The 13,197-nt window shown below is 48.6% G+C and overlaps 1 protein-coding gene across 1 annotated transcript in view; it reads right to left on the minus strand.

Moving 5' to 3' along the window:
• Positions 1–13,197, minus strand: part of LOC149441653 (striatin-interacting protein 1-like) — a 301,884-nt gene that overhangs the window by 52,059 nt on the left and 236,628 nt on the right. Inside the window, exon 14 of the mRNA XM_089657068.1 lies at positions 12,579–12,653. Coding sequence (XP_089513194.1) covers positions 12,579–12,653 — 75 coding nt within the window. The remainder of the gene's footprint in view (positions 1–12,578; positions 12,654–13,197) is intronic.

Consider the following 13,197-nt stretch of genomic DNA (forward strand, 5'->3'; position numbering starts at 1 on the left):
TATCCACAAAGAGCAGTGGACAGAACAGGTATTGCAACAGGAAAAAAAAAACTGTTTATGTGTTAAAATATTGAAAAGGATTACTAGTATGTCATATTGTGAAGAGGAGAGAAGGAAGTGAAGCAGTTAAAAAGTTATCTAAAGTAGCGAAAGTTTGTGAGCTGAAGGTCAGCATTGCCTGACTTCAGCCAGAGGACTTGTGTAAATTATTGCAGGAACAGAGAGGAATTTTATGTGATAAAGGTTTGCTGAACGTGACAGAAGCTTGGTAGAAAGAAAAAAAAAAAAACTGCAAAAGCGTTGCATAAAGAAAGATGGTTGGAAGAAATTCAAGAAAATGGCGATTGTATAATGTATGTGTATCATAAAATTGAAAATGGAAGTGTGCTAAAACCACTGCCCTATGATGATAGAATTCAGAACAAAGGAGGCCAGGAACAGTTCCTGCCCAGCCCAGTGCACTTCCTGACGGCAGCCATCTTGCTACACCCGCATTGTCAGTTCCTGCCCAGTCCAGTGCACTTCCGCCTGGCGGCCATCTTTGTACACCAGGAAGACCTAAATAAGGCATATACCAAGTTCTCCCTGTTCTAAACCAGGATGGTTCCTACCACACTCCCATTTTCCCAAATATGAAAGCGTCACCTGCACAAGCCGGATACATGAATGACAATGCATTCGAGCCGGATGATCAACAACCGCAAGCAGGAAGGATGCCGATAGGTATGACTCCCAAACCTATGCCAGATGTCCAATTGAATGACGATGCATCTGAATGGAGTGATCAACAGCTGCAAGCGACAAGGGCGCCAATAGATTTGACTCCCAAACCCACGCGCAGTGGAGTACAACCTAAACAGGAACAATACACAAGACAGCCCCGACATTCAAGATTACTGGAAGGGGCACCGGTAATATATGTCGCTTTTACCCCATCACAAGCAGCGGCTTTAGTGACGAGTCTGTCTGACCCAGAGAAACAGCCAATGCCCTTTTACCGCAGGGTAGTGTAGATACAAGAAACTTACTCAGCTGCTTGGAAAGACCTGCTCAGTCTACGCCAAATTAAAGCAGGACATGTTTTCTGGCCAGTTATGCAGACGGCGTTCAATGATGCCTGCCTGACAAGTGTTATTTCCTATTCTTCAGGCGTGGAGTTCTGTGCCCAGCTCCATGACTGGGCAAAGGAGAAATTGGCAGATCAGACTACCACAATTCAAGTCATCACCCAAGATAAAGCTGAGTCTGTGGAGAAGTATTATGCCAGACTCATAAACAGCCTTTGATGATCTGGGCTTCTCTCAATATGAAAAGGCACATACACACATGCTCTCAGCTGCTTTTGTCTCAGGGCTCAAATAGGATATCAGGAAAGGTCTGATGGTGGCCCGCCCTGAGTACCGCTCTATGAAGATGTCTGACTTACTGTTGGTGGCCAGAGGCATAGAAAACCAAAAAGAGAAAAAACCAGCGCCCCTCATGGTGGTCAATGACGAAGATCCCACCTACACTCATCCATGACCACCATACTGGACACGTGGCAAAAGGAACATTCGGCAGTGGTCCTTCTTCAATATGTGGATGACTTTCTCCTCTGTGCTGATGAGCTGCCCACGGCTGAAGAAGCCTCGGAGAGTTTATTATGTTACTTGGCACACCAAGGCTGTAAGGCCTCTAAACCGAAGTTGTAATGGTGCTCTACAACAGTTATGTTCTTGGGCCACAGCCTCTTACATGGAACAAGGCATCTTATGGAGAAAAGAGTTAAGGCCATCCAGAACCTGCCACTGCTGCTAGGCCAGAAGCCACTCCATGCCTTTCTTGGCCTCATATCGTACTGTAGATCATGGATTCCTGATGTTTCTTGGTTTATGCAACCACTCTACGATGCTCTCAAGTCTGAGCCCTTCCATCCGTCCGAAGAGGCCACCTCCAACTTTTTGGCTCTAACATGCTTACTTTCTTCAGCCCCAGCCCTAGGTCTACCAGACTACGAGAATTTTTTTCAAACTGTTCGTGTCTGAACGCCAAGGCCACGCCACGGGGGTCCTAGCTCAGGAACAAACCAGACCCATTGGGTACTATCTTGCCATTTGGACTCCATAGCTAGGGGTGGTTCTTCATGTCTAAGAGCTGTCTTTGCTGCTCAAGCGCTGCTGGATAAGACCTCTGATATTGTTCTGGGACATGAACTTGTTCTTCTGGTGCCGCATGACATTGCTGCCATTTTAAACCAAGTCCAACCTAAACATTTCTCCACAGCGAGGCATCTTAGACTACAGTGTTCCCTCCAACTTCCTGATAACGTCACTCTCCTACGTTGCCAAACCCTGAATCCGGCCATTCTCCTCCAAATTGCTGAGGGGGGTAATAAAGATAATGCAGAAATTGGAGAGGATGATGGAGCCACTGAGCCTCATAATTGTCTTCAAGTGATGAAAATGGAAACCTTCTATCTCCCCACAGTGAGTGAAACACCACTGTAGGACCCAGACGTCACCTTTTTTTGTTGATGGTTCCAGATATGCAGACGATGGAGGCAAATATTATACAGGATTTGCAGTCACTACTGCAGACACAGTCCTACAGGCAAGAGCCCTATCGCCAGCAATATCTGCACAGGGAGCTGAACTTCAAGCACTCACAACAGCATGCCAGATGGCGGAAGGAAAAAGGGCCAATATCTACATAGACTCCAGATATGCCTTTGGGATGGCCCATGACTTTGGACCCATATGGAAGGCAAGAGGATTTATGACTGCGGCAGGTACGTCCATAAGACATCCAGCAGCCATTGGACGACTGCTGGAAGCACTCCTTCTACCCATTCAAGTGGCTATTCTGAAGGTAAAAGCTCATGGGAAATTAAACTCCTCAGAAGCCAAAGGCAATAATCTGGCAGATTTGGCGGCAAAACGAGCGGCCATGGGACCACCAGAAATGGAAGGAGAGGTGACCGGAGAGTGGGAACCAATATTCACCTTGCTAAATAAACTGACTTTCTGCTTCACAACCACTATTGTACGTTCAAAGAGTTAGATCCATTTACACGCCGGGTGGCGGTAATATTTTTTGGGTGATTAGTGCATTCCAGTGACATAAACGTACAGTTTCCAGCCAACGGCAAGCTGCAATTGACCGATTGTGCTAAATAAACTGACTTTCTGCTTCACAACCACTATTGTACGTTCAAAGAGTTAGATCCATTTACACGCCGGGTGGCGGTAATATTTTTTGGGTGATTAGTGCATTCCAGTGACATAAACGTACAGTTTCCAGCCAACGGCAAGCTGCAATTGACCGATTGTGCTAAATAAACTGACTTTCTGCTTCACAACCACTATTGTACGTTCAAAGAGTTAAATCCATTTACACGCCGGGTGGCGGTAATATTTTTTGGGTGATTAGTGCATTCCAGTGACATAAACGTACAGTTTCCAGCAAACGGCAAGCTGCAATTGACCGATTGTGCTAAATAAACTGACTTTCTGCTTCACAACCACTATTGTACGTTCAAAGAGTTAAATCCGTTTTTATTTTTGGGGTGCTTATTGAATTAAAGAGTATGTCAGACAACACGCAGAGGAGTGGCAGAGGAGGCAATGTTTCAGGAGCGAGCAGACGTGGCAGCAGAGGAAGGGGTCGAGGCAGCACTAGTCGCAGCCAGAGGCCAGTGCTCCCGGTGTCATCCAGCGGTCGTGTCTCCACCGACAACCCTGCCGTCATCGATTGGTTGACTCGGTCGTCTTCCTCTTCCCAGGTCACCTCTGACACCTACAGCCAACGGTCGGTGGGTACGTCAGACACAACCGTTAGTTGGCATGGCCCGGGAGCAAGCCCACTGAAATCACGTGTCCTCGACCTGCCCCTGTCCTTTGGTGTTCCCTCACCAAGCGAAGTATCGCATGCTGTGGGCTCAGCCCCACTGTACAGTGAGGAAGAGCTAACAGAGGGCGGTCAGGAACGGGGGAGACATCCACCTCTTCAGCAGCCAGGCGAAGAAGTACTGGCGAGGAGAGTGGCTCGGTAGCCGGTCTAGAGACAGGTCTGTCTCCTGACCCACACGCAGCCGAGGGGGCTAGTAGTGACGCAGAGACCCTAATTGATGATGATGAGGCTGATCGCACTTGGCAGCCTCGTCGTCATCAGGCTATTGCTTCCGCATCATCAGGAGAAGAGGGTGCCAGCTTGCCAGCGAGCAAAACAGTCGGTGGGTTGCCCAGGAGGCAGCAGGGTCGCAGCAGTGTCAGTGGAGCCAAACGGCCACGGAGTAGAGCACCAGCTCCACTGCAGCCTACCACCACGGCCAGTAGTGGTGCCGGTGTGCACGGAGGAAGTAGCAGTCAGCCAGTGAGGAGTAGCGGGGGCAAAGTTTCCTACTCGGCGGTGTGGCAATTTTTCGTCAAGCCGCCCGAGGAAGTAAACGTAGCCGTATGTCGACTATGTGGCCAGAAAGTCAAGCGTGGCCAGGGGGCCAATGTTGGGACTACAGTGTTGCGTCAGCATATGCAGCGTCGCCATTCGGTGGCCTGGGAAAACCGTGATAAAGATACGGCGGTTCTGCCTGCCCCAGCCCCAGCTCCATCACTTGCTCCGTCACCCGACGTCAATCGCCCTCTATCAGCCAGTCAAGGCTCCAACACCTCTGCTGAGGGGAGTTGTCGCTCGTTGGCATCTTCCGCTCGTTCAGATGCTCCTTCTCCTGCTACTCCTCTTCACGGATTCCGTCAGCAGTCTTTCTTGGAATCCGTTTCCAAGAGACAACAGTTTGCGAGCACGCACCCGACGGTGCAGAAGCTGAACGTCCTCCTGTCCAAGTTGCTGGGGCTGCAGTCCCTCCCTTTCCAAGGGGTGGACTCAGCACCTTTCCGAGAAATGATGGCTTGTGCCGAGCCGCGGTGGAGAGTGCCAAGCCGGCATTTCTTCGCCAAAAAGGCAGTGCCAGCCCTGCATTCACATGTAGAAGAGATGGTGGGCCAGTCTTTGAGCATGTCGGTCTCTGCCAAAGTGCACGGCAGCGCCGACGTGTGGAGCTGTAACTACGGTCAGGGACAGTACATGTCATTTACGGCCCACTGGGTGAACGTGGTGCCGGCACAGCCGCACCAGCAACTTGGACAGGTCACGCCGCTTTTGCCTCCACGTTTGCACGTCCTTGGTCCAGCAAAGATGTCCGCCTCTACCACCTCTTCTTCCGCCGTGTCCTCAGCCGCCACCCCCGTGCCAAGTCCCATTACCCGACCGGCATATCACATGTGCAGGGCGCAACGGTGTCACGCTGTGCTGCACCTGGTATGCCTTGGCGAACGTAGTCACACAGGGGAGGAACTTCTCAGTGTAATGAACAGAGAAATCGACAGATGGCTGTCTCCGCGCAAACTGAAAATCGGAACCATGTTGACCGACAACGGAAAGAACATGGTGTCTGCTCTGCGTCAAGGAAGGTTGTGCCATGCGCCATGCATGGCTCACGTGTTCAATCTGGTTGTCAAGCGGTTCCTAAAATCCACCATCCCACTGCAAGACATCCTTAAAATGTCACGTAAACTTTGCATGCATTTCAGCCATTCCTACACCGCAAAGCACACCCTCCTTGAGCTGCAGCGGCAGAACGGAATTCCACAGCATCGCCTGATCTGCGACGTTGCAACAAGGTGGAATTCAACCCTACATATGTTAGACCGCCTTTACGAACAGCGAAAGGCCATCACCGATTTCCTGATGTTACAAGCGGATAAAGGTACTCCCCTGTGTAACTTAGATGTCAGCCATTGGCAGCTCATGCGTGACACCTGCCGCTTGCTCAGGCCCTTTGAGGAGGCCACGCTATTCGTGAGTCGGCAGGACTATGGGATGAACGACGTCATTCCTCTGTTGCACGTCCTGGAACAAATGCTGTTAACAATGGCTGGTCAGGGTGCGGTAGACGTGGCGCACAGATCTCAACGCCACATGACCCCTGTGGGGGCAGGACAGGAAGAAGAGGAGGAGGTAGAGGAGGACATTGGTGCTCAGGAATTATTGAGTGAAATGGGTGGTTTTTCCACTCAGCGGACAGGAGTGGAGGAGCAGGAGCATCTGGTAGAGGAGGAGGAGGAGACAGAGGACCCAGACGCACCGTGGCAGTATGCTGTGGAGATGGAGGCAGGGAGTCCCTCGCATTCCTTGGCACAAATGGCCCATAGCATGCTCGGTTGCTTGCGTAGCGACAGCCGAATAATAACCATCAGACAGAGGGATGAATTTTGGCTGTCCACCTTGTTGGACCCTCGCTACCGTTCAAAAATGGTGGCCTTTTTCACACCTGCTGAGAGGGAGGCCAAAATAAAGTACTATGAAAACCACCTATGTAGTCAGTTGGTCTCTGCCTTTCTGCGCCAACGTCCATCCTCAGACACTGTGGGCCCTGTGCGCTCGCGGGAATTGCTTTGTATATCTGTCGCCTTAGGGGCCGCTGTCTGGCGACATAATTTTTTGTCACTGTGTAGACATCTATTTATAGGCCGATGTTTGGCCACAAAAATATATTTAGTAATAACCTAGCCGTTCAGGCCGCTCCCTGAACACCTCGGGAATTGCTTTGTATATCTGTCGCCTTAGAGGCCGCTGTCTGAACAGCTCATGAATTGCTTTCTATATGTGTCGCCTTTGAGGCCGCTGGCTGGACAGCTGATGAATTGATTTGTATATATGTACTTATTGTCCGCTGTCTGGACAGCTCATGAATTACTTTTTGTATATAGCCTTCCAAACCACTCTCAGAATAAGTCATGATATTCATGCTGTGTATAGGCTTATAGGCCAATGGTCAATCAAGTCATGATTGTTATAGTGTGTATAGCCTTATAGGCCGCTGTCTTTACAACTTTATAATTCCATGCAGTATATAGCCCTATCGGCCACTTTCTGGCATCCAGTTGCTGTAGCCCCCATCACCACACTGTGCCACGGGCCCCTGTACCGCCTTCTCATACTGCTGCCAGATCCATCCTCTGCCATGTGCGTCTTTGTCATCTGCTCACGCTGCTGGGTTCCAGTTTTAAACCTAGGCCTGTGTATGGCTTCCGAATACTGCTGCCTCCACCGCCACCCTGCGCCATGTGCCTCTGTCATCTGCTCACGCTGCTGACGGCTTCCGCTTTTTAACCTAGGCCTGTGTATGGCTTCCGAATACTGCTGCCTCCACCGCCACCCTGCGCCATGTGCCTCTGTCGTCTGCTCACGCTGCTGACGGCTTCCGCTTTTTAAACTAGTCCTGTGTATGTCTTCCGAATACTGCTGCCTCCACCGCCACCCTGCGCCATGTGCCACTTTCGGGTCTCCTCACACTGCTGCCAGGTCCATACTGATTCATGGCCCCCTGTACCGGCTCCTCATGAACGTGGTTCAGCGGGTTTGCATCACTTAACGGCAAATCGTTGACAAATGCTGGGACGTTCAGTGTTGTGCGAATTAAGCCAGACACCAAAGGGCAGCACAGACTTGTTATTACTCGCTCAAGCATGGCTGAACAAAACCAGTCTCTACCACAAATTGGACTCAGACCTGCCCAGGGTCTCGTAACTAGATTGCACGGAGGAGTAGAGTCCGTTATCGGAATTAAATAGACAAAACGCCACACCAAAAAGAGTGGCCATTTCCAACACTTATTCCAGAAAGAGGAACAACCCGTTTCATATACGGCCCATAGACGTTTCACGTCTGCCACATTCAGTCGATTTAAGACGCAAGCTCCACTTCCTGTGGTCTCTGACCGTCGATATACCTTTAAGTGTCAGCTTTGAAGCTATATTCCCTCCGGAGCACTGACACTGGTGCCCTTCCGTCAACATGCCTTTAAGTTTCAGTTTTCAACCATATTCCCCACAGAAGCCAAACTCTTGGGTATCCCCGAAGCTGCTCAGCGGGTCAGGGCAATAAAGCTCCCGGTTCGCAGGTTGTTCCGTCTTATGGATGGAAGTACGACGGTATATGATCTTCTTCGCACCCACGGCATTACCTCATAAAATTTCTGCATTGCATCTGCAATCACAACGCTGACTTCCCGGATCGCCACTCAGCCATTGGACTCTTGATAGTCGTCTCCCCACACTGCTGCTGGGGGGACTTTTTAACCTAGGCCTGTGTATGGCCTTCAATTGAAGCTGCTTCCGCTCCGCCACTCTGCCATTGGACTCTTGATAGTCGTCTCCCCACGCTGCTGCTGGGGGGACTTTTTAACATAGGCCTCTGTATGGCCTTTAATTGAAGCTGCTTACGCTCCGCCACTCTGCCATGGGCCTCTTGGGTATCCCAGAAGCTGCTCAGCGGGTCAGGGCAATAAAGCTCCCGGTTCGCAGGTTGTTCCGTCTTATGGATGGAAGTACGACGGTATATGATCTTCTTCGCACCCACGGCATCACCTCATAGAATCTCTGCATTGCATCTGCAATCACAACGCTGACTTCCCGGATCGCCACTCAGCCATTGGACTCTTGATAGTCGTCTCCCCACGCTGCTGCTGGGGGGACTTTTTAACATAGGCCTCTGTATGGCCTTTAATTGAAGCTGCTTACGCTCCGCCACTCTGCCATGGGCCTCTTGGGTTTCCCAGAAGCTGCTCAGCGGGTCAGGGCAATAAAGCTCCCGGTTCGCAGGTTGTTCCGTCTTATGGATGGAAGTACGACGGTATACGATCTTCTTCGCACCCACGGCATCACCTCATAGAATCTCTGCATTGCATCTGCAATCACAACGCTGACTTCCCGGATCGCCACTCAGCCATTGGACTCTTGATAGTCGTCTCCCCACACTGCTGCTGGGGGGACATTTTAACCTAGGCCTGTGTATGGCCTTCAATTGAAGCTGCTTCCGCTCCGCCACTTTGCCATTGGACTCTTGATAGTTGTCTCCCCACACTGCTGCTGGGGGGACTTTTTAACATAGGCCTCTGTATGGCCTTCAATTTAAGCTGCTTACGCTTCGCCACTCTGCCATGGGCCCCTGTACCGCCTCCTCTTGCTGCTGCCAGGTCCAGAGTGTGTCATGGGTCCCTGTACGGCCTCCCATTGCTGCTGACTTCATCGCCAGACTCTGCCATGTGCCACTTTCAGGTCTCCTTACACTGTTGGTGGGATCCATTTTGTGATAGGGTGCTGTATGGCCTTCCATTGCTGCTGCCTCCACCGCCACCCTGCGCCATGTGCCTCTGTCGTCTGCTCACGCTGCTGACGGCTTCCGCTTTTTAACCGAGGCCTGTGTTTGGCTTCCGAATACTGCTGCATCCACCGCCACCCTGCGCCATGTGTCTCTGTCGTCTGCTCACGCTGCTGACGGCTTCCGCTTTTTAACCTAGGCCTGTGTATGGCTTCAGAATAATGCTGCCTACACCGCCACCCTGCACCATGTGCCTCTGTCGTCTGCTCACGCTGCTGCCAGGTCCATACTGATTCATGGCCCCCTGTACCGGCTCCTCATGAACGTGGTTCAGCGGGTTTGCATCACTTAACGGCAAATCGTTGACAAACGCTGGGACGTTCAGTGTTGTGCGCATTAAGCCAGACACCAAAGGGCAGCACAGACCTGTTATTACTCGCTCAAGCATGGCTGAACAAAACCAGTCTCTACCACAAATTGGACCCAGACCTGCCCAGGGTCTCGTAAGTAGATTGCACGAAGGAGTAGAGTTCGTTATTGGAATTAACTGTGAGGGACTTTTAAACCTAGGCCTGTGTATGGCCTTCAATTGAAGCTGCTTCTGCTCCGCCACTCTGCCATTGGACTCTTGATAGTCGTCTCCCCACGCTGCTGCTGGGGGGACTTTTTAACATAGGCCTCTGTATGGCCTTCAATTTTAGCTGCTTACGCTCCGCCACTCTGCCATGGGCCCCTGTACCGCCTCCTCATGCTGCTGCCAGGCCCGTAATCTGCCATGGGCCCCCGTACCGACTCCTCATGCTGCTGCCAGGCCCGTAATCTGTCATGGGCCCCTGTACCGCCTCCTGATGCTGCTGCCAGGTCCAGAGTGTGTCATGGGTCCCTGTACGGCCTCCCATTGCTGCTGTCTCCATCGCCACACTCTGCCATGTGCCACTTTCAGGTCTCCTCACACTGCTGGTGGGTTCCATTTTGTCATAGGGTGCTGTATGGCCTCCCATTGCTGCTGCCTCCACTGCCACACTGTGGCTCCACACTCTGGTTTTGGCCCCGTGACTGCCCAAATGAGTGAAATGTGCGGTGATTCTAAGATCGACGGCACTCATCTGCATGTCATACTGACTGACAGTATTATTTCTCTTCCCCAGCAGACTCCAAGGGCATTTAAATTAAAGGTACAGTGTTCTGCACTAATATAAAGGCTCTCTGAAGCCTAGAAACACCCTTTTTATAAGTTAAATTCGCAGCGAATATATTCGGCTCGAAGCGAATTTATTCGGCGAATTCGGCGAATCAGCCGAACTGAATTTTTGAATAATTCGCTCATCTCTAGACTGTATTATCACATGAATTAACCCGTATCTATGTCCAAGTGTTTTCTCCATTCCAGATTCTGAGTCAGATACAGGAACTCACAGCCTATTACCCGGAGATTGGGTATTAGTAAAGACATTTATGAGGAAACATTCCTTTGAGCCAAGATATGATGGTCCATTCCAAGTTCTGCTGACCACAGCCACTTCTGACAAGGTGGCCGGGAAGAACACTTGGATACACACCTCCCACTGCAAGAAAGTCCCAAACCCTGAGGAAAAGGCGTCATCTACACCATGACAACTATGTTGTATATCCTTTTTCTTATAAGTCTGACAGAGGCTCAACAGGTGGATATCACTGAAATAGGTGACACCACTATATTTTGGTACAACTCATCCAACACTCATGTAGCTATTTTCATCTTTGATTTCTGTAGTGTAGATCCCATGTGGTGCTATGACCATGATCCATATGATCTTGATACAACGAGCATGTTCCGATAGTAGTGACCAGGTATACATATGTGTCATGGATGATTACATGGACCAAAAGATTAGAACCAGATTGGAAGGGATTTGGACTGGTGAGTGTGCTCTTGCAAAGGCCATTATGCCTCTCCACATCCTAGCAGAAAATACTCATGACCCAATGCCTGGCCGTAGGAGGAAGCGAAAAGCTCCTTCTGGCAGTTTGACCCACATGTATATTTAGATGCCATTGGAGTCCCAATGGGGGTGCCTAATGAATTTAAAGCCAGAGACCTAGTAAAAGCAGGCTTTGAATTCCTGATTCCCATGATAACTGTTAATAAAAATGTAGATTGGATAAATTACATATACTACAACCAATAGAGGTTTGTGAATTAGACCAGAGATGCCCTTTAAGGAATCGTTGACCAGTTAGCCCCTACATCCTACATGACATTCCAGAATAGGATGGCTCTGGACATGATTTTAGCGGAAAAAGGAGGTGTCTGTAAAATGATAGAAGAAGCCGGAACATGTTGTACATATATTCCTGACAATACTGGCCCGAATGGTAAGGTTACTCTGGCTATAAAGAAATTAGAAGACCTGTCAGTTGAGTTGAAAAAGAATTCAGGGATCACAGACTTGTGGGATCAATATTTCAGTTGGATGAGTGGGTGGTAAAAGATACTTGCCCAAATAGGGGTAACTGTACTAATAATTCTGATTCTCCTGGTCCTGGTTGTATGCTGTGTTATACCATGTGTGAGGAAATTGATGAGCAAAGCTGTAGACAACAGAACATCTATCTTCCTGAACCAGGAGCAAGAGGATCTCCATATGATAGATGAAGGAAAACCTTATACCCCATAACGGTCCCTCCCCGCCAATAGTAATCTCACAATTTTGGAGGGATAGCATCTGACTTCCTGATGTACAAAGTCTGTGGCAAGGGGGGTGCTGAAATAGTCATCACCTGTGTAACGTACAGCATAAAAGAGTTGCAAGGTACATAAGGACAGATGAGCTAGGCTTTATTGGGACAGAGTAAAATAGTCATTTTAAGGGGGGATTGTGATGGATTTGGTAAAATGCCTATTTCGTTTCCTATTGAATATATATATATATATATATATATATACGCTATTTCTATAAGTTTTATAAATATTTACTTTTATACTTTAATACATATGTTGTGTGAATATTTTCTGCCTGCTGGGCTTTGTGGTACTAAAAGAAATCCTTGCTTAAGAAATGTCTGCTCACACACACAGACCCCCTCCCACCGTGTGATTTGGAAGACAAAAGAATGTTTTCCTATAAGATAAGACTTGGGAGAAGATCACACCTATACCATGATGGAGATTGTTTTCGTGTGGAAATGACCAATCAAAGACTAATATAATGCTTATGCTGTTCTCACATGACTCTTGCATCATTTTGCATATATAAGTTCACTTTCTCATTATAATAAACTAGAAGTGTTCATAGACTGAACTTGTGTGTCAGCGTGAGTCTTTTCCAGTGTGCGCATATTCCAAGCCAGCATCATAAATTAGGACAGGAACAGATAAGCACTGGACAATTTAGTCCTCTACTAAATCAGTACATGTAGAATTTATAACTCTGAAAAATTATCAACACACAATTTTTGCATACCATATACTGAGGCAGGCTAGGGAGAAGTCCCTGATATAATATCTCTGCAGGCACTTGTTCAACCTCTTCTTCACCCTAATGTTAAACAGAAAATCAAAAAAAGTAAAATACTAATATTTTAAAGCAAAACCTATTTTTGTAATTAAGGAACATAAATTTATTGAAAAATATTGCTGCTTACCAGTCCGTAGATGTGGTGGAAGCATTAGTTTTCCTTTTAAGGTTGTCTTACTTTATTTTCACCTGGTGGTTCTACTAGTAACACACTTGTGGTTTTAGGGTAACAACGCACTCACCGCACTGTATGCATGGAAGGATCAGCATTGTCACCCAAGAACAAGTTTTTAGAATGTGGCAACACCTCTCCCTCTCCTCTTAACAACATGGGGGGATGCGTTATTCAATCCGCAAAGAGAATTGGGAACAATGCTAACTGACAACAGTAAGCAGTTGCAAAGAGCATAGTAAACTTTTCGCCTGCACAAACCAATTTCAATAAAATATACAACAGACCAAAAGCAAAGCAAAACATTGCAATTCATTGTTAGAGTTTACAAATACTTTAACAACTTGAGCTCCAGAAGGTTTTACCCCCTTCATGACCAGAGCAATTTTTGCT

This window comes from Staurois parvus, unplaced genomic scaffold (assembly GCF_062004578.1).
Source record: "Staurois parvus isolate SC_StPar_1 unplaced genomic scaffold, SC_StPar_1.0 ptg000961l, whole genome shotgun sequence".
Lineage (NCBI taxonomy): Eukaryota > Metazoa > Chordata > Amphibia > Anura > Ranidae > Staurois > Staurois parvus.